This window comes from Ananas comosus, linkage group 2 (assembly GCF_001540865.1).
Source record: "Ananas comosus cultivar F153 linkage group 2, ASM154086v1, whole genome shotgun sequence".
Classification (NCBI taxonomy): domain Eukaryota; kingdom Viridiplantae; phylum Streptophyta; class Magnoliopsida; order Poales; family Bromeliaceae; genus Ananas; species Ananas comosus.
The window spans coordinates 8,275,468-8,303,097 of record NC_033622.1 but is presented as its reverse complement, the minus strand read 5'-3'; the positions used below and the strand labels follow the sequence as shown (position 1 = coordinate 8,303,097).

The 27,630-nt window shown below is 37.9% G+C and overlaps 1 protein-coding gene across 2 annotated transcripts; it reads right to left on the bottom strand.

Moving 5' to 3' along the window:
* LOC109726342 (peptidyl-tRNA hydrolase 2, mitochondrial-like) lies at nucleotides 176-26,890 on the bottom strand. Of its 2 annotated transcripts, XM_020255881.1 has the most exons (7): nucleotides 26,350-26,887; nucleotides 26,147-26,205; nucleotides 13,648-13,707; nucleotides 13,419-13,488; nucleotides 12,501-12,570; nucleotides 12,290-12,316; nucleotides 176-810 (listed from the first exon to the last, which is right to left on the bottom strand). In XM_020255881.1, the coding sequence occupies exons 1-7, from the start codon at nucleotides 26,701-26,703 to the stop codon at nucleotides 761-763; spliced, it is 690 nt and encodes a 229-aa protein (XP_020111470.1). In that variant the 5' UTR covers nucleotides 26,704-26,887; the 3' UTR covers nucleotides 176-760. The 2 variants fall into 2 exon arrangements, with proteins under 2 accessions (XP_020111470.1, XP_020111477.1); XM_020255888.1 differs by lacking the exon at nucleotides 13,648-13,707 and having other exon boundaries at nucleotides 26,350-26,890.

Here is a 27,630-nt window from a genome sequence, read left to right as displayed (position 1 = left end):
TTCATAAGGAAAATGCTCTGAGTTTGCGGATGCATGCCTACTTCACCGGCAAAAGCCTCAAAATAGTTTGAAGAGTTTCGAGCGAATAAGTAAAGAGACTAAGGTCCTGTTCGGACGTCAAAATAACTTACTCGCTATAAAACTATTCTAACATGATTGTAACTAAAGAATTTAATTTCTACATCTTCAAAGATCTTATTATCCATAATTTAATAGAGCAACATATTTTACCTACAATCTCCTCGTCTTCGCGCCAAGTGTTGGGATATTCAATGCGCACACGCAGGTGCGAGCATGAGCACACGCTCGCACATGAACTCGAGTACACTTGTGCATATAGCATTCCCTTACTGTGCACGTTCACTAGTCCTAACATAAAACTTTGTGATCTACATACAATTTTCAGTTCCGTCACAAACTATCGAACATCTCTTTCCTTCAGAAATGTCAGCGTGAAAGAGAGATAGGAAAAAAAGATCAATTTGTTTCATTAATATCCCATTAAGAGAATTGAATAATATGGAAGGCGCTCCGAGTTCAGTTTGAATTAAATCCACACAACGGATATACTCAGACAAAGCACGCGAGGGCGGAAGATTAGGAGCAGGTGTTTTTGCAGATTCACACCATCTGATCAAGTCAGAAGGCGCCGACAGCGAAGAGGGATCTCCTTTCCGGCCACAGCATTCTGAACGGTTGAAATAATTAGCAGAAACTGAAGATTCCTTTGACCTTATAAATAGAATTGAATCAGCAGAGACTATAAAAGTTTCAAACCGCCTGTTACATCATCAACCAAATCGGCTGGTCCTGCCCAAGCACACCAACAGTATCAACTATTAGAATTAATAAATAGTTCTTAAATTGGAGCAGCATGCATTTTCTCATCTGATGATTTTGAAATTCTCTTACTGCAGCATTTAAATAAAATTAAAAGGTGCAAAGAAAGACGGGAATAATTTCACCTCAGACATGTGAAAGGCAATTGAAACCCCTAGAAATTCTCTCTTCCGAAAAAAAAAATTAGTGAATAATTTACAGTAAATGACAAGGGAAAAAGCACATTCTCTATTCACTATTTACACTATTCAAGTTCCATCCATTGAATTAAGAGGGTACGAAGTCTATGTGCTGAATTAATGAGGAGAATTTATACCGTGAAGTATGTGTTTAACTCACTGACTTAATAACCATAACAGCAAGCTTTCTAAAACCAATTGGACCTAACTCATAAAATCCAACCCAAACAATTGACGTAGATTTACTTGACCAAATCTGTTATAATTGCCAGGTCTAATGAAATGAAGCAATTTAGTCTTCCGACCAAATTTGTATTCTTTTACTCAAAACTCTGTATTTGACAAAAATTCATTATTTCATTCCCTATAATCAAGTGTTACGGCATATACTACAACTTTGGTATGGAGTTTTACTTGTACTGCATCTTTGCAATGCAGGTTGATCTACAGCTCTCTCCATATAGTCCCTCCATATAGTCCCTCAGACCAAAGCCGTAAAAAATCAAATAATTTAGCAAATTTACATGTTGGAACAAGAAAAATTGCTAGGCATGAACAAGTAATGACGAAGATGAAGACACGGCAGGGCTTCATATCAGCAAATGGACAAATCGTCATGAAAGTCCAATATCTACTAGCAGAAACTATAGTTTCCAGCTCTACAGAAGTTGAATTCAATATATTGACGAAAGTAATTACATTATTTGCTGATACTTACAAGATAACTTAGTTTGAGGTAGGTGACAAATTTGGGTGTTTAGGCCATAATTCAACTCAAAAGTACGAAAGATACAAGCACAACTTTGACAGGTCACCCCACAACTGATTGACCATAGCCCCCAAAAAATTAACTTGGATAAGGTCTTTCCACAGGCCTCAGTTAGTCTCGGTATTACCTTGCCAAAGACAAATCTATGGCAAATACTACTGCAGAAAAAAGGAACCTAAATTCGGTATGATTTTATTCAATTTTCTAGGTTAATATCAACCGAAACAACGAATATCAACTGAACAAACACGCTGGTCCCTCCCTCATGATCACATAGCTAACTTGAAGACCATTGGGTGATCTTGATAGCAAAGGATATAAAATAGAAAAAATCTTGTGAAAGATTTTGAGGGATATAGAGTACATGAAATTGCGGATATTTTGGATCAACTGTACAAGCTATCTATCACTTGACATTAATCAATGAACCCCAAGACCGAGGTAATCATTATGACTTCCTTTCAAGGGGAAGAGATGACTCCTTTTCTTATCTTCAAATCAGAGGACCTATTAAAAAGATGATCCGTTCTGCATCATATATGCCGAGCCACAAACAACATTGCTACTTCTAAGTAGAATTTGGGCAAGCATACTCAATCTTCCAAGAAACATTAAAAAACAAACACTTATTTGCAGACAGAACTCCCATATCCATGAGGTAGGAAGCATAATAAAGCTCTAGCCTTTTAAAACTACAAAGTTCTTTGAGCTCTAAAAAATGCCATCTGCTAAGACTTGATCAACAACATAGATTCTAGTGATATCACCATCACTCCTTGCTATCAGATAAGCATCTTACTGTCAGAAGAGTTCTGATTTTCTAAGCATCTGCTAACATAGAACAAATATAGCCACTATGTTTTTTAACATTATGGGGGTGCTTGGTTTGGCGTAAAAACTACCCAAAATTATTTTTGGCTAGAATTTTTTTTTTTCACTTGTTTGTGTACTCGTATAAGTATTTTTTCTGTAAAATGCTTTCACAGATTTGCCGAAAAATTGAATTTTCGTTTTCCGCCAGTTTCGAGTGGGAAACGAAAACTTGACCTGGAAACATACGCAGCGCACATGGTGCACGATTGATGTGGTCCACAGCAAGAAATGAATGTATGGACCGGCACTTCAATTTGACTCTTTATAATAATGGGAATGTTACAAACACCAGGTTCATTTTATATATCATCAATCTTCTACTATATTTTAGTATATACCATTGGATATTTCATAGTTGTTTTTATATTTAAAATTTTGACAATTAAATTAAAAATATGAGAAAATGATTGAAGTGTAGTACTGTCGTGCGTAAGTGCACTCAGTACAATAAAACAAATTATACAATTTTCCATTTCAATTTCCTACTATCCAAACAAGCACCATGGAAAAGTCATTTTCTTTTCCTACAAACCAAACACTGAAGAGCATAAAACTCTTTTTCCACCAAAAACTACTTTACACCAAAAATTATTTCCACAGTTTTATATGGAACCAATGTAAAACTCGACCCACTAGCAATAATAATTCGCTGGTGTAATATCCATGGTATTTTGCAATCTGATGCGGTTTTCGATGAAACGAAAAGTGTCACCTTCACGGTCCGCCAGTATAGTAAATCCGGTAATGGACCCCGATGCAATTTGGCGTGATTTGGTGATATTTTGGGGATGAATTTGCATAAGTGCAAATTCACCGGATTGGAGTAATTTTGTGAAAAGCGCGACATTCCATGTGTCAAATTGCACCATTTTTTAGATGAACTATGAGCTTAACACACCTATAGGCAAGTTTTGGGTTTGGAATTGCGAATAGGAGGGATGTAAATTGCAATTTTTGCAATTGGCGAAAAAGGGGCCACATGCGAAGGAGTTATTATTTCATATGAGAATTTCAGAAATTTCTGTGAGTGGATGGACTCATGTGAAACTAGACTGAGAGTGGATCACGTAGGTTCAATTTTTACGAAATTCTGAGATTTCTGTGAAATTTGGCACGCAGTTGTTCCTAAAGAGATGATTTCCGTTTGGGGGACTACTTTGCAAATGTAAGACTTTTAGCATATTAAATGGCGAGATTCTTATCGAGGAGGGGGACTTATGTGCAAATTAGGCTGCACCTTGGAGATCATGTGTAAAGTGGGGCTAGCCGCAATTGTTACATTAGGGATTATATATATATATATATATATAGGATTAGGCTACTAAACTATCTATAGTATCGGAGCTTCGGTACTATAGTCTTGTTTCGATTTTAGGGTGTTCAAATTATCGATCCACACCGTTAAATATGATCTAAGGTAAATGAAGTTCTTAGGAATAAAATTTTAGTTTTTTTCGNATATATATATATAGTTAATCTATCCCTAGCCCTAACCATACACCACCCTCCCCTTTCCCTGTGCAGCCGCCGCCACCCATGTGCTCAGCCGTCAGCGTGACTCTCCAGCGAAGCTCCGGTTGACGGGAAGTCCTCTATCTCTCACTCTACATATGCATATATATACGTAGAGTGGATTTCCCCTCCCTCGGGTTGACGCCGGCGCTGCCACAGTCGACGCCGCCACCTCCGGCATCACCGCCGCCGGACCGAGGCCGAGCACCCTTCCTGTGCGGCCACCCTTCCCAGCCGCGCCACCCCCGCGCACGGCAGTGCGCGATCAAATCTGGGCCGCTGCTCCTGTGTCCGCGGCCGCAGCCCTCGTGCGCTGCCATGGCCGGCCATAGCTCCTTCCCGGCCGGCCAATTGTCTCCACCTCCTCCCTCAATCCTCCCTGGACCCTCATGCAACCCCTCCCTCACGTGGCTGAATTGTTGTTGTTGGTGCTGCAGTTTTGGCCCCTCGAGTCGAGCTCACTTCCTCAGTTGCTGTCGCCGTCGTTGGTGCCGACAAAGGTGAGCCCTGGCACCCCCACCTCCAGGACAACCTCTCCCTATCCCCTATCCTTGCCAGCAAGCTTCCAATAGCGCATGTGTCCCTGCTGCTGCCAGTGACTTGATTTCTAGGCCTTGATCTTGGCCGACTCGCCATTCCGGCAATCCGGAGCCTCCGGCAACCCTCCGTTGGTGAGTGCAACCCCTTTTAACGTCGGTGCTGGTCCATGCTCCTTTTAATTTCAGGTAACTGTGTCCCGAACTGTGGTTTGCATCAGTGCCCGTCATGTGTTCGATAAATTGACAGTTTCTCCGTTTGGCTTTTCCGGGCAATCCAGTGGTCGAAACTTGGGTTTCTTGGGAGCACGGCGATCAGCGGGCATTCATCTTCGCGGTGCTCACCTCGTTGGCAAGATCTGGACGCTCGGTGGAATTGCGAAGCTATCATGTACCTGAATTTCGGCTCCGCGCGGCCTTTTCTCACTCATTAGTGATTGAAGGACCTCAAGATAACTCCAACATTGGTTCGTGGCACCCTGAGGCACGCGTTTGACCCCTGTGCACTTCCGTTTCACTTCCGGATCATCGAAATTTGGTAAATTACTTGAAATCCCGTTCCGATTGCTATATTGAACGATATATGTGCATAGGTGATACATATAGAGTATTGCAGCGCTTTCCACGCCATAGGTGGTGTTGGACAGCGACGTGTATTGGCATAGCATGTTCGAACTAAATGTTCGAGGTCTGAAACCCTTTAGGGTTGAATTAGTGCGAATCGGCACTAGTTTATGCTTAAATAGTTCGTTATTACACATTTCGGTCCCGGTCACTTGGGATTGGAGCTATTGCTGTCCGAAATTATTGCCAAGCCCTGTTGGCTAGTCTTGGCTCATGTTTTATGCCTAATATGGCAGCGAGTGCGTTGTGGGTGTTCCGGGCACCGAAATAGGTATCACGAAACCCACTTTGAGTCGCTTTTGGTGCTATGGCCACCGTCTTGGTGCATTTTGTTTGCGGCTGTCCCAACACCTAAAATAAGGTGTTTAGGGACAGCGGGTATGACTTAGAGATGAGATGTATGGTGAGACCTGGGACACTTCGTAAGTTGAAGTGGCATGCCAGTGGACTTGTGCGGAAGTCGGTATATTCAAGAGATCAGTAAAAACGTTCGATGTTCCGTTCGTGCTATTCTACGTTGTGGGTGACCTTATATCACCAACGGGTGATGTTGCCATATTGTGAGCATCATCGGCCCAATCGTACAGTGTGTGCATGGTGCGACACCAAAGTGGGTTCGGATCATCGGAACGACACTTATAGATTCAGTCGTAGCCTTGTGCGGCGATTGTCGTTCGGTTTATCGAGCACTTAATGTGCGGTTATCTCAACACCTAAAACGGTGAATCGTGAGATTGTGGTTATGACTCCTTGTTGAGTCGACTCGGCTTGGGCTTAGTTATGTATACCAGGTTGTGAAACTATCGTTCCGACCGCGTGGCGGTATATGTAGTATAGATTGGATGTGTCGGATTGATATAGATGACACACAGGATGTTGATGACGAATTTGTTGTATATTCTGGGTACAGGTGACTTCTAGAATCATCAATCGAGTCGAAGACTCGGGTACTTGTTGCGGTGAGTGCTCCATTCCGAAGTCGGTAAAGTTGTACCTTACTCGGTTTTCTTTCCGCTTGATCCTTTCTATTAATTGAGTAGGACAACTTCTTTTGACTTCACATTGGTTCATACTTTTACTCTACATACTTATTGATTGTCTTGTTGATTATCATATAGATTTGTAGACTCTTGATTGAGCCCTTTCGTATCTCGTGTATGACATGTAGAGTAGGTGATGATCTAGTAGAATATGTGCCTATGTATGATTGGATCTGATAGATCGATGTGTACTCCTTGTTGAGATATGATCATGTTGATCAATTGATTTATCTTCGGTGAAACCTGACCTTATTGGAGAGTTACTCCATGAGATTGACCTAGTCAGTCGGTATTCACTTCCGCAGATTTTGACTTAAGGGTCGGATGACGCATTTCATCGTGATTGGGTCTTTTACATGCTCACCTCTGTCACTTGTATCATCCTTATCCTTCCTACATACTCGTTTAGTGTAGCATGCTAGTCGACCCGAACAGTTAGTTCTTGATATTTTCATTGGCATCCAGTGTGATTATCTCTTGGCTCCTATTGTCACCTACGGGCAGTGATTTGACTGTTGAGTCTAGGTTATTGGAGCTTTGAGCATATACAAATGACTATAGCTTGTACGACACTGAAGGAGTCTTAGACAGGGTTACTAACCCAGAGTACTTCAGTTGCCAGCCCAGTGGAAGGTGATGTTTCATAGACAGGGTTCACCACCCTAAGTTCTCACCCCTAGATTTGATATACACCGCGCTTAGACAGAGTTAGCGACTTTGGGTGCGGGTTGATGTGTCCCTCCGGAGTGGTACTTGATTTGTGGTCTTTGAGACCTATGGGCAAGCTTAGGCCGGGTCTTTGTGACGGGCCACAGGAATTGGGTATACCTTGGACTACTCGTATGTCCAGTTGATGCATAGTCTCTCGATTTGAGTCTTGCATGGTATCTTGCAATTGTTTAGCCTACGGTAGCAGCTTCCATCATGAGTAGGTCATGTTACTGTGCATTCTCTATCTTGCTACAGTAGTTGGTGATCCTTCATGTTAGCATATGACTTGTTTACAGTAGCGATACCTCGTACATGATTGTTCGTGATGACTACTCATTAGTTTTCTTTGCTACTGTGGTTGATTTGTATTCTTCATTTCAGTATTTGATTCATGTTACAGTAGCGATACTATTCTTGTATTCAATTCATGATATCTATTTGTCTAACCTTTTTGCTACTGCGGTTGATTACTCGTTTACAGTTATCTTGCTTATCGTACACCTTTGTTTGCCAGTGAGTACAGCTTGCCCTCGTCGGCTGGTTGCCCCCATTGGGAAACATATTTATATGTTTCTCACCCCATTGTTTTTACTGCTATCGCTGACAGTGCGGGTCGGGGCGTGGTGTGAGGACACAGTTGGTTAGCGCCTAGATAGCTTGTGCCATGGATCTCAGTTTCTAGTTTTAGATTTTACTTATCTCAGTACCTTGTCATCTTATTGTGACTGTGATATCATGCGTGTTTGGAGTTTAGTTTCTTTTGGGTTCTTCCTAATGTAGTGGTTTAATCGATTCTGGATTTAGTATTGGGTTGATTGGTAGTTGTACAATTAAATATTCTTGTTCTGTTTGATTGTGGTTCTGTATCTGTGCTCCTACGCTGTATGTATAGATGAGACTCTGTCCGCATAAACAGAGGATGCCCTGTGCATGTGGCGGGTCTGTGCATGTCTCGGTCAAGGTTTACAAACAAAAGAAATTTATACGCTTTCTGCAACTCTATTTTCAAATTGGACAGATTTTTCAAAAATTAGCTTTCCAAAAGGGCCCGGGGCGTGACAGCTAGGCCCAAATCACTGACCCAAAATGCTTAAGCCCAATTATTATTTTTAGAGTCCATGATCTCTTATATACCCAATCACAATCTCATCCCCATTCGATATGGAATTATTGTGATATGAGACTATTGAGGTGTCACAACCGCACAGCCCCTCAGCAAATAAAAGTTGAAAAATCTAATGTATGCAAAAAACTTTCTTTAAGAATAGCATTCAAAATAGATTTGATTCTCGAGCATTGTTAAGACTTACTTTTAATTTTAGTTATACCATTAACCAAGGTTTTAAGTGCCCGTCGGCACAGGCCGTATCCACCGTACCGTACCGTGCCAACAAGATACCAGCACTATACAGATCCCATGTCGATGGCACAGCTCAAAACTCTCTATTCTTTAAATTAGTAAATAATTTCCTCAATAAAGTTCAAAAGATGTGATAAAAAGACATAATAAATAGTTAGAATATTTTGTTGCTAAAGAAAATAAATATTTCATACTATTATGTGTCGGCACACAAGAATTTTTTTTGACCGGCACGCATCGGCACGGTACGGCACGCATTAGCACGGTACGGCACGCATTAGCACCGTGCCAACAAGTTTTCAGCACAACCCCATGCCACAGCACTTAAATCCTTGCCACAGCACTTAAATCCTTGCCATTAACTAAATTGTGACACCTTGGCTTAGTCCTACATCGGGTAGAAAACCCATGGAGCATAGGTAAATCAGGCTGGGTGTAGCTAGAAGTAATAACTGCACATTAAGCATTTTGGGCGGATGATTTGGATCCAACGAGTTATTAGTGCTAGTGGGGGTCAGATCGTTACAGCTGGTATAAGAGCAAGTTGGCCAACCAGAAGTGTGAGACAAGGTCTCATATCACCTAATGATCTTGGGTTATGTGTGATTATGTGATTGAGCTTAACAAAGACATCAAAACTTAAAAAAAGGGAGTCTATAACACCTCGGTTTAGTCCCACATTGGGTAGAAAATCCGTAAGAGCATGGGCATACAAGTTTGCATATTATTAGAAATAATAACTAGGCTTAAGTATTTAAAGCTGGCGGTTTGGACTCACAACGAGTTGCTAGTGCTAGTTGGCCAGATCGTTACATAAATGACCTAACAAAGGTTATAAATGCTGGACAATGTTAGCAACAACACTCAAATAGGGAGGAGCACTATCTCGTGCAACATCTCTTTTAGACTCTATGTAAGTGGATTTGGCTATCTACAAACGGAATAAAGACAAATCTAGCTATTCCCATATCAGGAATATCTTTGGAAACGGCGTCTTACTTTGTTACACAAAATGCGACTCCAACACAAAATGCAACTCCAACACAAAACGCGACTCCAACAAAGCCATGCCTCTATCCACACGTCCGTTGTGCATCCCAATAAATAAAATATATATAATAAATAAAGACACAGCAAGGACTTGTCTGGTGCCGGCAATGATGAAGATCAGAAAGAGAGAGAGAGAGAGAGAGAGGCTAAGGCAGCACAGTGAGCAAGGCAAAGAAAGTGAGAGCAGAAGGGTCAGAGGGACTATAAGAGAGGTAGTAGAAGCGGCTTCGCATTTTGGAACAAAGAAATCAAAGGGATAACTGCATATGGGTCCCTACAAAGCTATGAAATTGCATATTTATCCCTAAAAAGTTTTACTGTATCCCTATAAGTTGTAATTATTAAATATATCCCTTTACAGAGCTCCAAAATATGCAAATTTATCCATACAGGTTGATTATTAGTTTATTAAATTTTCACTATTTGAACCGTCATGCCCTTATTTAGTTTTTCTAAAAATTTTTTGATGCGTCCAATTTGGCGTTAGAGTTCCTGGAAACACACGACTCAACCAAGCTGAGCCGAGATCCCGTTGAGTTCGGGTAATTTTTACACTCGGCGTGAAAAATCTTTAATTATTTCGGCCTTCGTTTTTGCATTTTTTAGGTTATTTCCGAGAAGTCCTGTATTTTTTCTATTTTTAGTCTGATTATTTGATTATTTCTAACCTGATTAGGCTTAGAGATATATTAGAATTTATTATCTTTGTTTAGTACCATTCAGGTATCACCTCTATATATAGATATGATGTTCAATTAATGTAATTCAGATTTTGAGATTTGAATAATAATATTTCGTCTTTGTCAAAGAATTGGTTCTTCATGTATCATCTCTTTCGGTCCTTGTGCTTCTTCCCTCTCAATGTGGCTTAGGCCTGCATCACTTTTATAGGATTTATAATTTATAGTTTGCGTAGAATGACATGAAAGTTAAAATAAAAATATTAAAAATAATAAATTCTAGTAATTGTAATTGAATAGATATATATTTAAGGGTAAAATGGTCTTTTGTTGAAGAATAGTCAACTAGTGAACTAACAGAGGACATGTTTGCTAACCATGCAACTTTGGAGCAATACATATGAAATTTTATAGGTATAAATATGCAATTTTATTGCTTTCTAGGGACACATGGAATGAACCCAAAATCCAAAGAGAGGTGAACGAAAATGATATATAAAAACCAAACCAATTTGGTTTGTTTTAACCAATTATCTGAACATCTAAAAATCAGAGCCGAACCAAAATAAACCGGTTTTGACAAAAAAGATTTTTTTGGTTTGGATAAAATCATTTTATTATATTTAAAATATTAATGTTATATATTAACTATACATATTAATATATTAAAATTAGTATTTTATTAACCATGTCCTTGCCATGTTCGTGTCCTAATTTTTTCGAAGTTGTGGAGTCGTCGTGTCTGAGTTGTGTCATGTCCCATGTCCTGTATCTGTGTCCGTGCAACATATGTTTTACTAAAACTATTAATCCAAAAATGTAACATCATTTAAATAAATATGTTCGTATACACTTGTAAAAATGTTCGTATACACTTGGTTATTCCACATTTACTCAGATTCATATTTTTTCAATTGGTTATTCCACATTTACTCAAGTTCAGATTCTAAACAGACATAGGCATTTCGTGCTAACAACTATATTTAGTATTAAAATTTTTCTTTTCACAGTAATCACCATTTTATCTAGATAACTAAGAACGAAACTCTATGAAGCACACTTCAGTTTAGATACCAAGAGCAAACTGGATACATATCAGACACATCCACTCTATGCACCAGATACATGGCCAATATGTATCCGTTATGGGATTACTGATTGGTATCCGTAATTTTAGAAAATCAAGAAAGTAGATACGGCTGAGATACAGGGGGACGGGAGGGCATGGCCCAGCATACAGGCAAGCTACCACTAGGTTCTTCTCGGGTCTAATAGGATTGGAACTCAAATATTTTTTAAAATATCCACATCCTAACCCATAGAAAATAAGGAAAAGTGTAAAGAAAATGTCAATTGCTCTTCTTCATCATTTACTTATATTTTTGCTCGTCAATGGTCGACTACACACACAGTATTAAGCTATGAATTTAGGCTTTTAGGGTTTAGCTTTCTTTTTTTTTTTTTACTGGCCAACCTAGTACCAACCAACAAAGGTCGCAGAGAATCATTTTCTTTTCCCTTTTTTATTCAAGTGTTGGCATATTTTCTTTCCTTAACGTTTTATATAGTAGAACCTAATGATATTTAGAAACAAATATGATTCAATGACTAATTATCTTGTTTCTGCAACTAAATATCTATTGATGAAGTTAGATGATGATTATGTCATGGTTCATATGGTTGATAATATTTTCTGACAAACAAAGCTAGAACAATTGTACAAGTTAGTGTATTGGTATATAATCCAGGTATCTTGATTGTCCTCACTATGTCTAGCAGTCCCAATTCAAAGGCCAGCTCCATAAAGATAATACATGTGTAAAATACACTATAGAAGCTTTCTTAAATTTTTAAAGGCCTATAATCATTTAAAAATCTAAGCAAGTTCAAATTTGTTCTTCCTTCCAAATCTATGAATTCTTTCTCATGTACCACATCTCGTTGACCACATTAATTGCAACAAAAAAGGCAAAAGAGCATTGCAAGTGCAACCAATAAGCAAGGAACAGAATTTGATCGGTACAGACAAGTAATCTGGAATAAATATGATGTATCACACACGAAATAAAGATAAAACACAACTAAAGAAAGGCTGACAAACAAAAAACAACTTACCAAGAATAGCCATGACCGTCCTAGAGTCTGCAAAATAAGACCGAGGAGTTAGAAGAAATTATCTAATCTTACCAGAATTGGAATTTACACAATGAATATTAATAGAAGTAAAATCCGATATACACTTGTAAAAAAATGTGAGTGTATTTAAACAAATATTAATTGAATATCACTATAAAGTATGAACAGGAACAAAAGTCAAACAATTTACTTGGTGCAATCTGTGTTCTTCCCGCATCAATTGTTATGTGAGTCGGTAACCTTAATGACTTTGCTCTCTCCTGCCGGAAAATTAGAAGCTTAATGATTCTGTAACATGAAGTCTCAGGGATTTTGTACTCAAAATGTAACTTTTAGATTGAAAAAAGAATTAAACCAGGCATGGCAAAGAAAGAGTTTTCCACCAAGAACAAAAGATACATCTACATCACTTGCATCTGAAAAAGAATGCTAAGTTCGTAGATCAAATCAAATTTGACATCAACCTGTCAAACATAGAACTTCACTCGAAGAAGGAAATGATAAAGGAAAAAAGAAATGTGTACTTAGACATTAGAAGATTCCAAAATAAAGCTTGAAAACTGACAGGCTTCTGATACTAAACTAAAATGACTCTAATATAGAGCATCTTACCAACCTCTCAAAAGTAGCATAAGATTTCATTTAACATCACTCAGAAACTCTGTCGTAATTATTTTGTAAAAATTACATCCTTCTACTAATGAACTAAAAATGTTTACAACATGAGTATTTCTTTTTTCTTTTTCTTTTTTTACAACATGAGTATTTCAATGATGACAAATATAATACCATTCTACCTATTTGATTAATTAACATTAACCACAATCATGTCCTTTCTATTCATTTCTAGAATCAAGTCTGTTCAACCGATCCACCAAATTGCTGTTCTCGTGCTCTAAATGTTCCGAAGTGAAAGCTAAGAAGATCTCTTAGTAGGTGCAACTTGAAAAAAGAGGACTCCAAATATGTCTACAGATTTTTGCATATAGCGTACTAGTGTGTCACGTATAAGCTATATATGCTCTCTTTTTGACTTTTCTCTATCCTCTTCTGATCACTAATAATACAAATATCAGTTTATATGCAACAAACAGATTAGTAACCATACTTGTAAAACAAGCATTTCTTCCTCGCTTTCTATTTTAACCACCACCTTAACTTGCCCACACATCTCCCACCTGCAAAGTGAAAAACCATAGCAAGTGAAGCAGAACATGGTAAATTCAGATGCTCCAAAAGACAACAAAATTTTTTCATATGAAAATGGAAAATTGCAAGAGAGAAAAAAATCTCAGAGACTCGTAGAACACACTCATTAGGTAAAGTAGCCAAGCTACCTTCTCAATGATTTCGGCGCCCTCTGGTAGAGTTTCTTATACAAACCCAGTGTTGCATGGCTGGCCCAAAACACATAACAAAATTACAATTAAATTATAGGGCATTCATCAGATATTTGGATAAACAATATAAAAAGAACTCATGAAGTGATAAGCAGATTGAGATAAAGATTGTATTCTAGAATTCTAGTAATTAACCAAAATCTGGAATAGTAATTAACCAAAATCTGGAATATTGATAGTCAGCATAATTATATCTCCTATTTTCTCTGTCTAAGCTTCAAAGCATAGAGAGAGCATTACTAGTCACATCACTAAATGAATGTATGCGGAGCATGAAGTAAAGGATATAAGATAGTATGGCATACAAAATGATAATGAACTAAAAGGTCAAGTGGAAAGGAATATCATCAGGGTGGTTACATAGAAAACATTGGACAGCAGTTCCACATACATGAGCAATGATTCTCCATATTCTATGTCCTATACTATTTTCACATCAAACTATCATGTGTTGCACCAGGACAAGTGATTGTTCACTAACCAGTTAGTAGAACTGACAAAAAAGAATCAGAAAATCTTTTCAAAGCTTGTCTGATGCAGAGAATTTTAAAAGCTCTTGAGAAAATTATTTTACTTCTCTACCTAGTATTCTGGTTTTGTCTAGTTGTGGAATTCTAATCATCGGAGGAAAGTCAATACAGTTTGAATTTACTTTCTGTTTTAGTCTTATCATGATTTCTAGAGTTTCAATCTCAAGAATTTTAGTGGTTTCAACATTTTCAGTTTTTTGTTTTTGTTCTAATATAAATGCCCAAAATATTATTCTAAGTACACAGAAAAGATAAAACGCACAAATAGTTATAGCAAGACCTAATTTTTCAACATTTCATATATTGAGCTACTATAACAAGCTGTTCTATGAAGACCCAGGCACCTTTCATGTTACTATTTACTAAAGAGATCACAATACAACATGAGACAAAAATGAAACAAATGAAGCCCATGCGTTGATCAGCTTAAGCCTAAGCCAATTTCTATCATATTAGAACCACGTTCTAAAACTAAGCATTCCTAGGATAAGGTTATAAAGGGTGTGTAGCAGACACATAGCGGCAGAAGGTTTCCATCACAGATAGCAAAGATCATACTCTATGGCAAATATCATGAGTACACATCTGCTTGTCACATGTGCATAGACAATCACTGGCTCGTAAGATGTCCCAATTCGTGCATTGGCTCAATATGGTATGGCAACTTTACCACACGGTGACCACAACATGGGCATGACAAGTGATGTTCTAAACCTGGAACTTACCCAAGTCAATCTGAATAGATTTATTTAATGGGAGGGAAAGGAAAAGGGTATATACTGTCTTAAAAATACAACCACCTCTTTCACTTTTTTCTTCTTTGTTTCTCTCAAACCCTCAGCATTTCTACAGAAATCTAGGAGGAATCAGCCAAAGGTTAGATGGTTGAATATTCAGTTTCTCCTAATGAAACCAATCTCAAAATGTCAAAACGTATTCAATGAAGAACTCTACAACACATTTTCAATGCTAACGGTTATATGATGTTGCTCCCTTGAGAGTTGAGATTTTGATCAATTATTGCTCTAATTATACAGGTTTCAAGTTTTGACCTTATGAGCTAAGAAGTAAAAAAATTAGTGTTAGTGAAAACCCAAAATTTTTATTTATTTATTTATTATACATTTATTCTATTTCATATTTATTTGTTTATTCTTTGAACCATTTTTTGGATTTTTTGGTGCGACCGTCCATGCTCCGTGCGGACGTTATGCGCAGACTTCGTGGGACATGGAGTCAGAGCCGAAAGTTGAAGCAACATTCAAATCCCACTTGGACTCCCACTCTTTATATATAACCTTCTCTACTGTTGTTCATGTGATTTATGAACACAGCAGAACGAGAAGAAAATAAATTTTAAAAAGGAGAGATTTTTTTTAAAATTCTTTAATCTCGTTTGAATTTTTCTTTATCGTCGGGTGTTAAAACAAGCTCCGTCAACCTCCTCCACGATCGTGCTCGCAGGAAGGGGGAATTCTAGTTTCACCTTGGGACGGTGTTTCTGATTAATCTCGCACGAAGAACGGGAATACGCTTTAGGGCAGTTTCTCGCACGCTTCCGGATCAAATATTTTTGGCTTTCTCCTTCTACAATTTCTGGATTTTAGGCGCTCACTTGTAAGTACACAAAATTTGTTAGATAATTAATCATAATTGGATTGATTTTTAGTGCGGTTTATTCCCAACAATCTAAGGCATATCCCTATCTGATTGTGATTAGTCCACCAGGTGCTAATCTGTATTAATTAATTTTATCATGCATATAATTTGTTTGCTAACTTGTATGATTGGCATTCAAACATAAACTTTTCGGGATTAGCACTTTAACCTGTAATTGCATATTATCTAATTCATTGTCTATTCTAGTTATTGAAGTTTACTGTTTATTTTTGGTGATTATTATAAAAAAATAATTACTGTTAAAAAGAAAGAAGAAAGTTTTAATTTTTTTGAACATTATTGTTAAACATTACTGTTTTGTTGCAATAAAAAAAGTTTGATTTTACTGTTTTGCTACAGTAACAAATACTCTTTTCGAGTTATTTGCTTTCTATTGCATTTTAAAAAAATTTGCTACAGTAAAAATTACTGTTTTACTACAGTTAAAAAATATTTTTACTTTAAGTGGGATTGGAACCCACGATAGGTTTAGTCTGTAGACAAACTCTTTAAGCAAGCTTCCTCTAGCCTACAGCACCACCTTTAATTTTTACTTTTCTCATTGTTTCTATATATTTTATAATGCTATATGCAGAATAGATATTGTTTCATTGCATCTATAATTTGATCGAAAATATCTAATAGAAATCAAACTTCTAAACTTGTTTGGGCCATCTGTTTGCTGCTAAATGAATTCTGATAAGAAATTAATTTTAAAAAGTTAAAACCCTAAAATATTCCGGTTGACCTTAACAACATGTTTGCTTTTCTAAGAAGGATTTTTGAACCTTTTTTGCAGCTCGTTCTAATCATCCTTAATCTTTTCATTCCCTCAACTAGATTATTTATAATGGCATTTGATGATTCTTCTAGCCTTAAGCTAGAAAAATTTAAAGATGTAACATTATGTGGTGGCAAGAACAATTAGAGGCCTAGCTCATTACTCTAGGCCTCATAACTGCTATTGGTAAAACACCTACCTATCCTAATTCTAAAGTTTCTTCTGCTGCTCCTGTGACTCCTTCATTTGATTTTTCTAAATCTAAAGATTCGTCTAAATTTGCTGATACCTGAGTTACAGATCTAAACCTGATAAATCCTCCAATGAAATTGAATTTAACTGTAGATTTAGAATACTTAGTTGCCTGTCTAAGAACCTTTATGAAACCTATAGGAAATACCAAATTGCCAAAGATTTATGATACGCCCTAGAAGATGTCTACATTAGTGATAATGAAGGTGTTGCTAGGTTTACCATAACTTATTTCAACAATTTTAGAATGGTAGGCTAACATTCCTATAAATAATCAAATCCACCCATTTCAGAATTTTGTCCAAGAGATTGATAGAAATGGTTCAATCTTAGATGATACCTATCAGGCTACCTGTCTACTGAACAAATTAACCCCCTTCATGGTCCAAATTTGCCCAAAAGCTTAGACGAACCCAGGGAACTCTTCAATTTAGGTTGGTAATCCGAGCTATCAAAATAGAAGACCAATACTAACTCAGGGAGATTAAACCTCCCACAAACGATCAAACATAAACTTGGCCGAGATTCAGAACTAGAGCCATGAGCCTAAACACAAAGGTAGATATTTAAACCTACGGGTTAAGGATTTAAGGATAGGAATCCGAATAGAAACTGAAGCCATACCCAAAAACACAATACCAACCAATCTAGTGGGAACAAGAAGGGATTCTGTTATGTATGTGGTCGGGACAACCAGTTTGCTTCAAAATGTTTTTATCAGAAGAAAGAGAAGGTTGTATACAAGAAGGGCCGAAACAATTAGAACAACTATCCTAAACCATAGGTTGACATGATTGAGGGTGAACCTTCCAACTCCTCTTTTAGGTCAGTCTTCTTTGTTACCTAATGTTAACCTTATTTATCATGATTTAAATTGGTGATTAGACTCAGAAACCAATGTCCATGCCTATACTAATAGGTCCCTATTCTCCTCTTACCGAGGCACAAGTGGAGGATCTGTGACTGTTGGAGATGAAAAAGTTGTCAATGTGCTGGGGATCTGAACAGTTAAACTGAAATTAACTTCTAGAGAGACTCTAATCCTTCACAATGTGCAGCATGCTCCCGAGACCAGATGGAACCTAATTAGTAGATCTTTATTAGTGCAATTAGGATATAAGATTGTTTTAGAATCCAATAAAGTTGTAATTTCTAGGGAAAAAATATTTATTAGAAAAGGTTTTGTATCTGAGGGTTTATTCAAACTGAATGTACTTTCTTTTGCTGACAATAAAAATTCTTCTTCGTCTTCTTCCACTTCTTCTACTGTTGTTTTAAATACCGAGTCTTGTCATATATGGCATGGCAGATTAGGCATGTGAACCTTAGATCTATTTAGAAATTGACCAATCTTAATCTTGTACTCAAACTCAAGGTTGATCCCAAATCCAAATGTGAGATCTATACCCAAGCTAAACAACCTAGAAAACCTTTTAAATCTGTTCCTTATAGGGATACCCAGATTCTTAAACTGATTGATAGTAATGTCTGTGATTCACTGATTCTAATAGAGGACCTACCCGTGGAGGAAGTCGTCGCTTTGTGACCTTTATAGACGACTACTTCAATTTCTATTACACCTATCTCTTAAAGACCAACGATAAAGCCCTCAATAAGTTTAAAGCCTTCAAAGCAGAGGCTGAAAACCAATTAAAGAAGACGATTAAAATTCCAAGGTCTGATAGAGGAGACAAGTATACTTCAAATGAATTAAATCTGTTCTGCGAGGAACATAGAATAACTCATAAAGTAACTACTCTATATTCACCTCAGTCAAATGGTGTGGCTAAAAGAATGAACCAAACTCTATTAGATATGGTTAATGCCATGATTTTAAGTTCTGGTGTACCTCAGAACTTGTGGAGGGAGGCTCTTTTATCAACTTGTTATATCCTCAATAGGATTCTCTCTAAGGATAGAACCCAGACTCCTTATGAACTTTAAAAAGAGAGAGCACCTAGGTTGAGTAATTTCCGAATGTGAGGGTGCTTAGCTAAGGTATCAATTCCTGGACCAAAAAGAAAGAAGATGGACCTAAAACTATAAATGCCATTTCATTGGATATTTCCTAGATAGCAATACTCAGATATTTCTAGCGACCAACTCTGAGATTTCTGAAATTTTCAATGATGCTTTGATTGAATCTAGAGATGCAACTTTCTTTAAAAATATTTTTTCTTTCAAAACTCGCATCTCTAGATCAGCCCCTGATTATCACCCTAACTTTGATCCTGTATCTATTTCTGATCATATACCTACATTTGATTTACCATATATTCTAGATCCTATAGAATCTAACCCACCAGCCGAATTAAGGAGAAGCAAGAGAACTCGTACTGAGATAAACTTTGGTGAAGGTTTCTTTACTTTCTTAATTGAAAGTATACCTTCATCATATAAGGAAGCTATGAGTTCTCCTAAAGCTTTTTTTTGGAAGGAGGCTATAAACAGTGAGATCGAGTCAATTATAAGTAATAACACCTGGATTCTCACTAATTTACCTCCTGGGAACAAACCCTGAGCATGTAAATGGATTTTTAGAAAGAAACTTACAACTGACGGATGAGTAGAGAAGTACAAAATGCAGCTTGTTTCTCAAAGTTTTGGACAGAAAGCTGATATTGCCTACTTTGACACTGATGCGCCTATTGCTTGCATAGCTACTATTCGAGTCCTTCTTGCATTAGCATCCATTCATAAGCTTTTGATTCACCAGATAGATGTCAAGACAGCTTTTCTTCATGGCGATCCTAAAAAAAAAAAATCTATATGACTCAAACCTAAAGATTTCTCTGTACTTGTTCAAAAAATTAAGGTGTGTAAATTAGTCCGCTATTTATATGGACTAAAACAAGCACCTAAGCAGTGGCACGAGAAATTTGACAGTGTTATTGCATCCTCTGTTAGTTAATTCGCGAATTATTCGCGAATTATTGAAAATCCGAATAAAGCAGTACGTATGCAATTTTTTTTTCAAAAAAAGGGAATAAACGTGAATTTTTTGGGATAGCCGAATTATTCACAAATTATTCACGAATTATTGAAAATCTGAATAAAAAACCTTATATTTTTTATGTTTAAGTATAGATTAACTAATATTTTATGTTTAAGTATGAATTGTCTGTTCGTTCGCCCTAAAAAAAATCTTATATATTTTTTGTTTAATTATGGACTATTTTAATATCTTTCTTTTTTGATTGTTTAAATATTGTAGTGTATAATGTAGTTTACTATTATTTTTTTTACTTAATTTATTTTATTTTGTAGTCCTCTATTTTTACATTCTTAAGAATTATAATTATTTATGCTAGTAGCATAAATCTAGGGAAAAAAGTTTAATTTAATAGCCGAATTTTTTATCCCAATATTTTAATTGATGAACATATAATTTCGTATAAATCGCGTATCTGAATAATTAGCAAATCTGTTTTTTAAGCCGTATTTTTCAATGAATTTAAAAAATTAGGATACGAATTTTTTTCGTATTATACCTGTACCGAATTTTTGCCGAATGCAAATTAACTAACTATGATTGCATCATATAGGTTTCTAACCAATGATTTTGACAACCGTCTTTATTTCAAGAGACTGTTGATTGTTGCGTCCTTCTTTGCCTCTACATTGATGACATCCTAATTCTTGTTCCTGATCTTATATTTGATTAACCAATTTAAGTCCTTATCGGATCATTTTGATACGAAGGACCTTGGTGAGGCAGATGTAATCTTAGGAATGAAATTTCTTAGATCATCCGATTCTATACTTCTGACCCAATCTCATTATACCCAATTGGTTCTTAATAAATTTGGGTATTTTGATTGCTCTCCTATTTTTACTTCTTTTGATCCTAATGTTTCAACTTGTGAAGAACACTGGTAATCCTGTGAATCAGGAGAGATATGCCAAGATTATATATTTTTTATGTACCTAACCAATAAGACTAGACCTGATATTGCTTATACCATATCAAGATTGTAGATATACTAGCAACCCTAGTATGACTTATTGGATTGCTCTGGAGAGAGTTTTTCATTACCTTAAAGGTACTCTTTCATATTCTCTCTAGTTTGTTGGCTATCCTACTATAATTGAGGGATACAATAATGCCAATTTGATTTCTGATTCCTTGGATATCAAATCCACTTCTGGTTATGTATGTATTCGTGGTGGCGGTGCAATTTCTTGGCAATCGACCAAACAGACTATAATAGCCAGAAGTACTATGGAGGCTGAGTTGGTTGCCCTTGACGCTACTTGTCTTGAAAGTCGAGTCGTTCAAGAACCTATTGTCTTCGATTCCTTTGATTTCCTCTCGTACTCCACCTATTTCTATTCGGTGTGACTCTCAAGCTACAATTGATTTTTGTAAAAAAAAAAATGGATAAATTTTAAGGCTAGCAGACATACTAAATTGAAACAGAAGTATGTTAGATGACTAATTTTTCATTATGTTATTTATTTGAGTTTTATCAAATCTAAACAGAATCTTGCAGTTGCTTGACGAAAGGTCTGAATGGGACTAAAGTCCTGGAGTAATCAAGGGGGATGGACTTTGCCCATAAAAGGTCTTCCTATAATGGGAACCCAACCTTTGTGATAGGAAACTCCTTGAAGAAGATTCAATGTGGTAAAAATAAGCTGTCAGGTTAGCCAAAGAGCACTTACTACAGTTTATAGAGGAGTTTTAGTTTCAATCACATCCCTATGGCGAGTAGCGCTATGTAGTGATTGAGGTTGAACTTATAGCTCTTAATGAAATCCGAGGCGGTAATTTTCACGAGATGTGACTCTATACACATCTCTAAAGAAAACCACCTATATGAGAGTATCCGTATATGGCCGTGATTATGAGATGTAGGTTGTCTATGAAAACTCTTATGAAAAATCAAGATACTGTGCATGATTATTAACGCACAGACCTGCGACGGAGAACTCTATACTATGTGTGACGTAATTGAAGTCGGGATCAAAGAAACGTAGTTCAAGACTTGGTTCACTCCGATTCCTTCGGAAAAAAAATGCTTACAATAAATGGCATTAAGTCTTTTAAAGACACCTTACCTATTGAAAGGAAGTGACTTCTCGAAATACGAGAGTTGGACTTCGTTCAGAATCGACTAATTGTCGAGTGGATGTGCTTCAGAAAAGCCGAAGAAGTTGAAAATGCGAAAAGTGCATTGCAATGAACCTCGGAGAGCAAGATTGTGAAAATCTGCTAAGTTGCAGGTTTTGCTCTCGGGGACTAGTCCCTGGTGTGAGGGACCGGTTCCCGTAAGCAGGGGTGCGGCAGAGAAGCCTCTGCGCACCATGTTTTCTCTCAGGGACCAGTCCCTGGTGGGACAGACCGGTTCCCGTACGCGCAGCCAGCGAAAAGAAGGAAAAATCGGCTAAGTCCTGAGAGTTCCGCTCTGGGGGACCGGTCCCTGGTGGGATGAACCGGTCTCCGTACGCGTAGAAGCTGGCAGAAGAGCTCCGCCCGCAAATGTTGCTCTCGGAGACCGGTCTATCCATAGAGGGACTGGTCCCGGTACCCGAAAACTGCCCAGCTTGGGCAGGGCATGAGAAGCAAAGTGGAGGGGCTAAACTGCAATTGTGACTTGAGTTGGAGGTATAGAAGAGAAAACACTCTCTTTCTCTCATTTCACACCTAAGCCCTAGCTCTCTCTCTCTCTAAACTCTCTTTCTCTCTCTCTAGAAGGTGAAGAAGGAGAAGTCGATGGAGGTCAAGGCCAAGGGAAGGATTAGTAGCATCTTCTTCTTCCTCTCCACCATTGGAGCTTGCTATAGAGGTAAGCTCATGAGAGCTTTCATGGTAGAACCATTTTGATGGATTTTTATCTTCTAGAATTGGTTCCATTGGATCTTTTTGATGCCAAATAAAAGCTTTATGCTTGAATCTTGAAGCTTGAAGGGGATTCTTGCTTTGGTTGGAACCTAGGGCTCCAAATTGAGGTTTTTGAAAGTGAAGGGTTTTAATCTAAATTGATCATATGTAAACCTAATTACTAGGTGTCTAAACACGTTGGGAAGGTCGGTTCGTCGATTCGTCAAGCGGGTGCAAAGATATCGCTGAAACGAGTGTTCGTGGCTTCGTGTTGACTCGAAGAGTCGAAGCGGCAACTAAGGATCACGAAATCAAGTTCCTAACCTCGCTATATCGCATAAAGGGGGGGGTGTCATCCCGAAGCAACCGGGCTTCTCCCTATGTCTAAGTATCTCTACGTTGATTACACTCCATATATAGCATCATGTATGGTAAGGTGTTTAGATGTTACTTTACTACTCTTGCATGTTCCTTTGTAATACGGCATAGTAGGCTTGGCATGTGAACTTAGGAATGCATGAGAATGAGCTTCGTGACATAGAACCCTATAGAGATAAGTTAAACAATAACTTGATCTTGCATGGATGAGTATAATGATATATGACTAGAATAGTCGAGACATTGCATTATGATGAGTGGCATGTATACCAAGTAAACAACTTGACGAGTAGCATTAGAATTTAGTGTTAAAGAACACTTGTGGCATGATAGTCCTAGTGACCGGATCTCCTCATTGGACGAGGAATGGATCATACTCACATTGTCTGTTCAGCACTTGTGGCGGTCGCTCCGCACAAGTAGTGTGCTCCGGAGTTTGGCACGTGAATTGATTGGGATAGCCTATGTGGGGTCCCAAGGGATAGCCTATGTGGGGTCCCGCAGACAGTCCCTCGGGTGGTTCGAGTCCCCCTTCATAGATGGATTTGAGATGTGAGTTGAAGGCGCACCTATAGGCCAGCCAGATGATTGGGTAATAAACTCAAGAGAGTTATGCAAATTGGGCATATTGTGCATATTGAGCATAGTAGAGTTGTATCTATACTTGATGTTGGTATTATAGCATGTTAGCGAATGCATGGCTATCTTGTTCATTCTTGAATCTCAAGGCATAGTAGTATAATGCAATTCTTTCAGTGTGCATCATTTACAGCTTTAGATATCTATCTATCTATCTATTTATCTACTTATGCCTGCTTAGACCTAGTAGGGAGATCGCGGAGTTGGCGGCCGAACCCACTGGGAACTATGGACAATAGTTCTCATCCCACTTCATTGCAGGGCCTAGCGAGAGAGCATCGGCAGAGGACCGTGGTAAGGGCATCGTGCCCTAGTTAGCTAGCAGCTCCCTATGCATTAGAGTACCGATGTACCTGTGACAGGTGGATGTATTTTGGGAGAGTTGTTTATGTATTTTGGATAAACATTGTATATATTCATTTTTGGGAGTTACAAATGTAAACTCGATGTAAATGAATGGTTGAATGGATGTAATAGCTAGAATATCTCTCTTTATTCACTTGTTGTGCACTTGTGGTTCTTGGTCTTACTTGTTAGCACTTGTCGTGCTTCGCATTTGATCATGTATGTTCATTAAGCTTTTCCTGGGCGCTTAATTGTACTTGATCTCATTGTTGAGCCTTGGGCGGACATCGGAGATGCTGTCCGTTCGGCGTCTGTTCGGCGCACTCGGACCGGACCAAATTGGTAGCGGTCTCGGGGCGTGACACCTATTGCATAGTACAAGCATCTAGCGATTTTATTTATTTATTTTTAATTTTTAATCATTATTTTTTTATTGAGTTTAATTTTTATTTTTAAAATTTTGAGTTTTGTTGGGGATTGTTAGTGAAAACCCAAAATTTTTATTTATTTATTATAAATTTATTCTATTTAATATTTATTTGTTTATTTATTTATTATTTATTTTTATTTATTAATCTTAATCATTCTTTGAATCCTCTTTTGGAGCATTTTTGGTGCGATCGTCCGCACTTATGCGCAGACTTCGCAAGACGTGGAGTCAGAGCCGAACGTTGAAGCAACGATCGAATCCCACTTGGACTCCCACTCCTTTATATATAACCTTCTCTATTGTTGTTCATGTGATATATGAACATAGTAGAAAGAGAAGAAAAAAAAATAAAAAATAAAGAGAGATTTTTTTTTTAATTCTTTAATCTCCTTTGAATTTTTCATTATCACCGAGTGTTAAAAGAAGCTCCGTCAACATTCCCCACGATCGTGCTCACAGGAAGAGGGAATTCCGGTCGTACCTTAGGGGGTGTTTCTAACTAATTTCGCACGAATGACGGAAAAACGCCTTAGAGGAGTGCTCACACGCTTTCGGATCAAATATTTTGGCTTTCTCCTTCTACAATTTCTAAATTTTAAGCGCTCACTTCTAAGTTGGTTTATCAATCTTTATCACAAAAATTGTTAGATAATTAATCACAATCGGATTGATTTTTAGTGCGGTTTATTCCCAACAAGTAGGACATGCCATATTGACAAAAGAAAAGATTGAAATAAGAGGTATTGGTAAACATTTTTATCAGGCCTTTTGAGTACCATCAACCTGATTAACGAGGCACCGTGATAGGCAGCTAAGACCAATCTATCTTGCGACTGGTTGTACTCTTGCTGTCTACACGACAATAAGCAAGAGAGTATTTTCAATAGATCATGTAATATTCCTTTGACAGGTTCCGCATCTCAAACGGGATTAATTAGCTCATCTGATGCATTAGAAAGAATGCATATATGCATACCATTGATAAGACAATTCATCAATTCAAAAAATGCTTTCGAGGCTCATCAGATGCAGTAGAAAAAGTTGAAAAGCAATTATTCAGTTATTTGTAAGAAGCACCTCCTATCCCACTACACTATCTCAGCTAATGTGATGGCAAACCAGGAACTTCTTTACTCTCCATGTAACTAGAAACCATAGTAATCACATACATCTTCTACCATAAACTACCTGTCTTTGCTCCTGCTTCCGCTTCTATTACTGCTTCCAGCAATAACATTTCCATTCAAGTATTTGCAAATAGAAATTTCCGCTGCTTCTAGTGAAGCAGAGATCAAAAATGAAATTCTAATAGAAGCTTCAATTTGATAATTCTACTTTTTGCAGACGAGAGTCTGTTGAGAGAATTTCGAAATAATGCTTCTTCCAAAGGCACTACACATGCAGCACTACACTCATCAGCAGAACCAAACATGCCCTAAATTCTACCAAATATATTAACCACTAGTTCCACCAAAAATACATAGAAAATCAGAATTAATAAGCAAATAATTTAAAGAAAAAAAAAACATGAAAAATAGGGAATGAGATAGGAAGGTGCAAAAATCATGGAAGCACAAGCTACAAAGAAGGGAAGGCACCTGCATTGCGCGCCGATCTTCCCCTTCCCCATCTTCAAATCGTTCCTAACGACCAATACCTGCAAAGTCGGCTGTCAAAACATTCAAAAAAAAAAAAAAAAAAAAAAAAAAAAAAAAAAAAAAAAAAAACACAGAGAGAGAGAGAGAGAGTAAAAAAGAAAGGCAAAAACAAAATCTCTCGATGAAATGTCAGTAAATTCTACCATTTTGAAGTCCTCGAGGATTTCGGCTAGGGTTTCGATCTCCAGGGGAGGGGGCTTCTGCTTCTTCTTCGGCTTAGAGCCCCTGGGCTCCCTAGACGTCGCCGAGGGGACGGGCATAGCGAGTGCGCTCCTGGCCCAAAAGAAGAGGCTTCTGCTCCTCGTCTTCTTAGTCGCCTTCTCCTTCGCCTCCTCATCTTCGTCGCTGTCATCGGAAGTGAAGGGCGAGGAGGGGGAGGGGGAGGCGGAGAGGTAGAGGGATCGGCGGTGGGCGAGGAGGTAGCCGACGGCGAAGCACCCGACGCCGACGAAGAGGACGGAGGCCGAGACGCCAAGCACTGAAGCGGAGGCCCCCATCACCACCGCCGCTGCCGCTGCCGCCGCCGCCGCCCGCCGCTGGTGGAGCTCGTCCTCTACTTACCGTAGATTTCCCCAGCGGCCGTGGGTTGGACTGCCAGGAGTGGACGCTCCTCGCTCGGAGAGGGGCAGAAGGCACTTCACTTTGAAGCTCCGATTGTCCAATGGGCCTTCGAAATATAGGTCTGGTTTGTTTAGTGGGCCATTCCATTAGCTTTCGGCTGAATGATGGCATATGAACGTCACAAGCCGGACCGTGAATTGCTCTTGTAGATATTGGACCTACTCGGCCTGGCATTTGACGGCGTTTACGGTACTTCACGGCAAAATGGACAGCGAAAGATCTTAGTGCGGGGTGCGTTTAGTTCGCGCTATCTTTTTAAAATTCCTAGTAATCCAATAGAAATAAAAAAATATGACGGTATTTGGCTAAACGCACTTAGCAATAATATTAGATTTACTTGGGAATGAGATTCATCCCAAATTACTAATCTCATTCCCTTGAAGAATGATGGGTATCCTCATATTAATGGATTGGGATAATCATAATATGTCTAATCTTTTTCTTTCTATCTACCGGCCGGCTAGTTAGTATTATTTTTTTTTACACTCTAACCTTATATATCACTCTAAACTTATTTTTTTATCTCGCTAAACTTCAACTCTTTTTCTCTCTCTAAACTAAACTCTCTCTCCCTCTCATTTTCTAAATCTCAACTCTCTCACGCCCTCTAATCTAGACTCTATTTCTCTTTCTATTTCTTTAATTATGCTCTCTCTCTAACCTATATTCTCTCTCCCTTTTTTTCTAAAAAGATGTTGAAATTTTTGGTAGCATTATCTAAAATTAATTAAAGAAAAAAATAAATTAATTGTATATTTTTTATAATTTTAAATAATATGACTAAATAATATTACCGTGCGAAC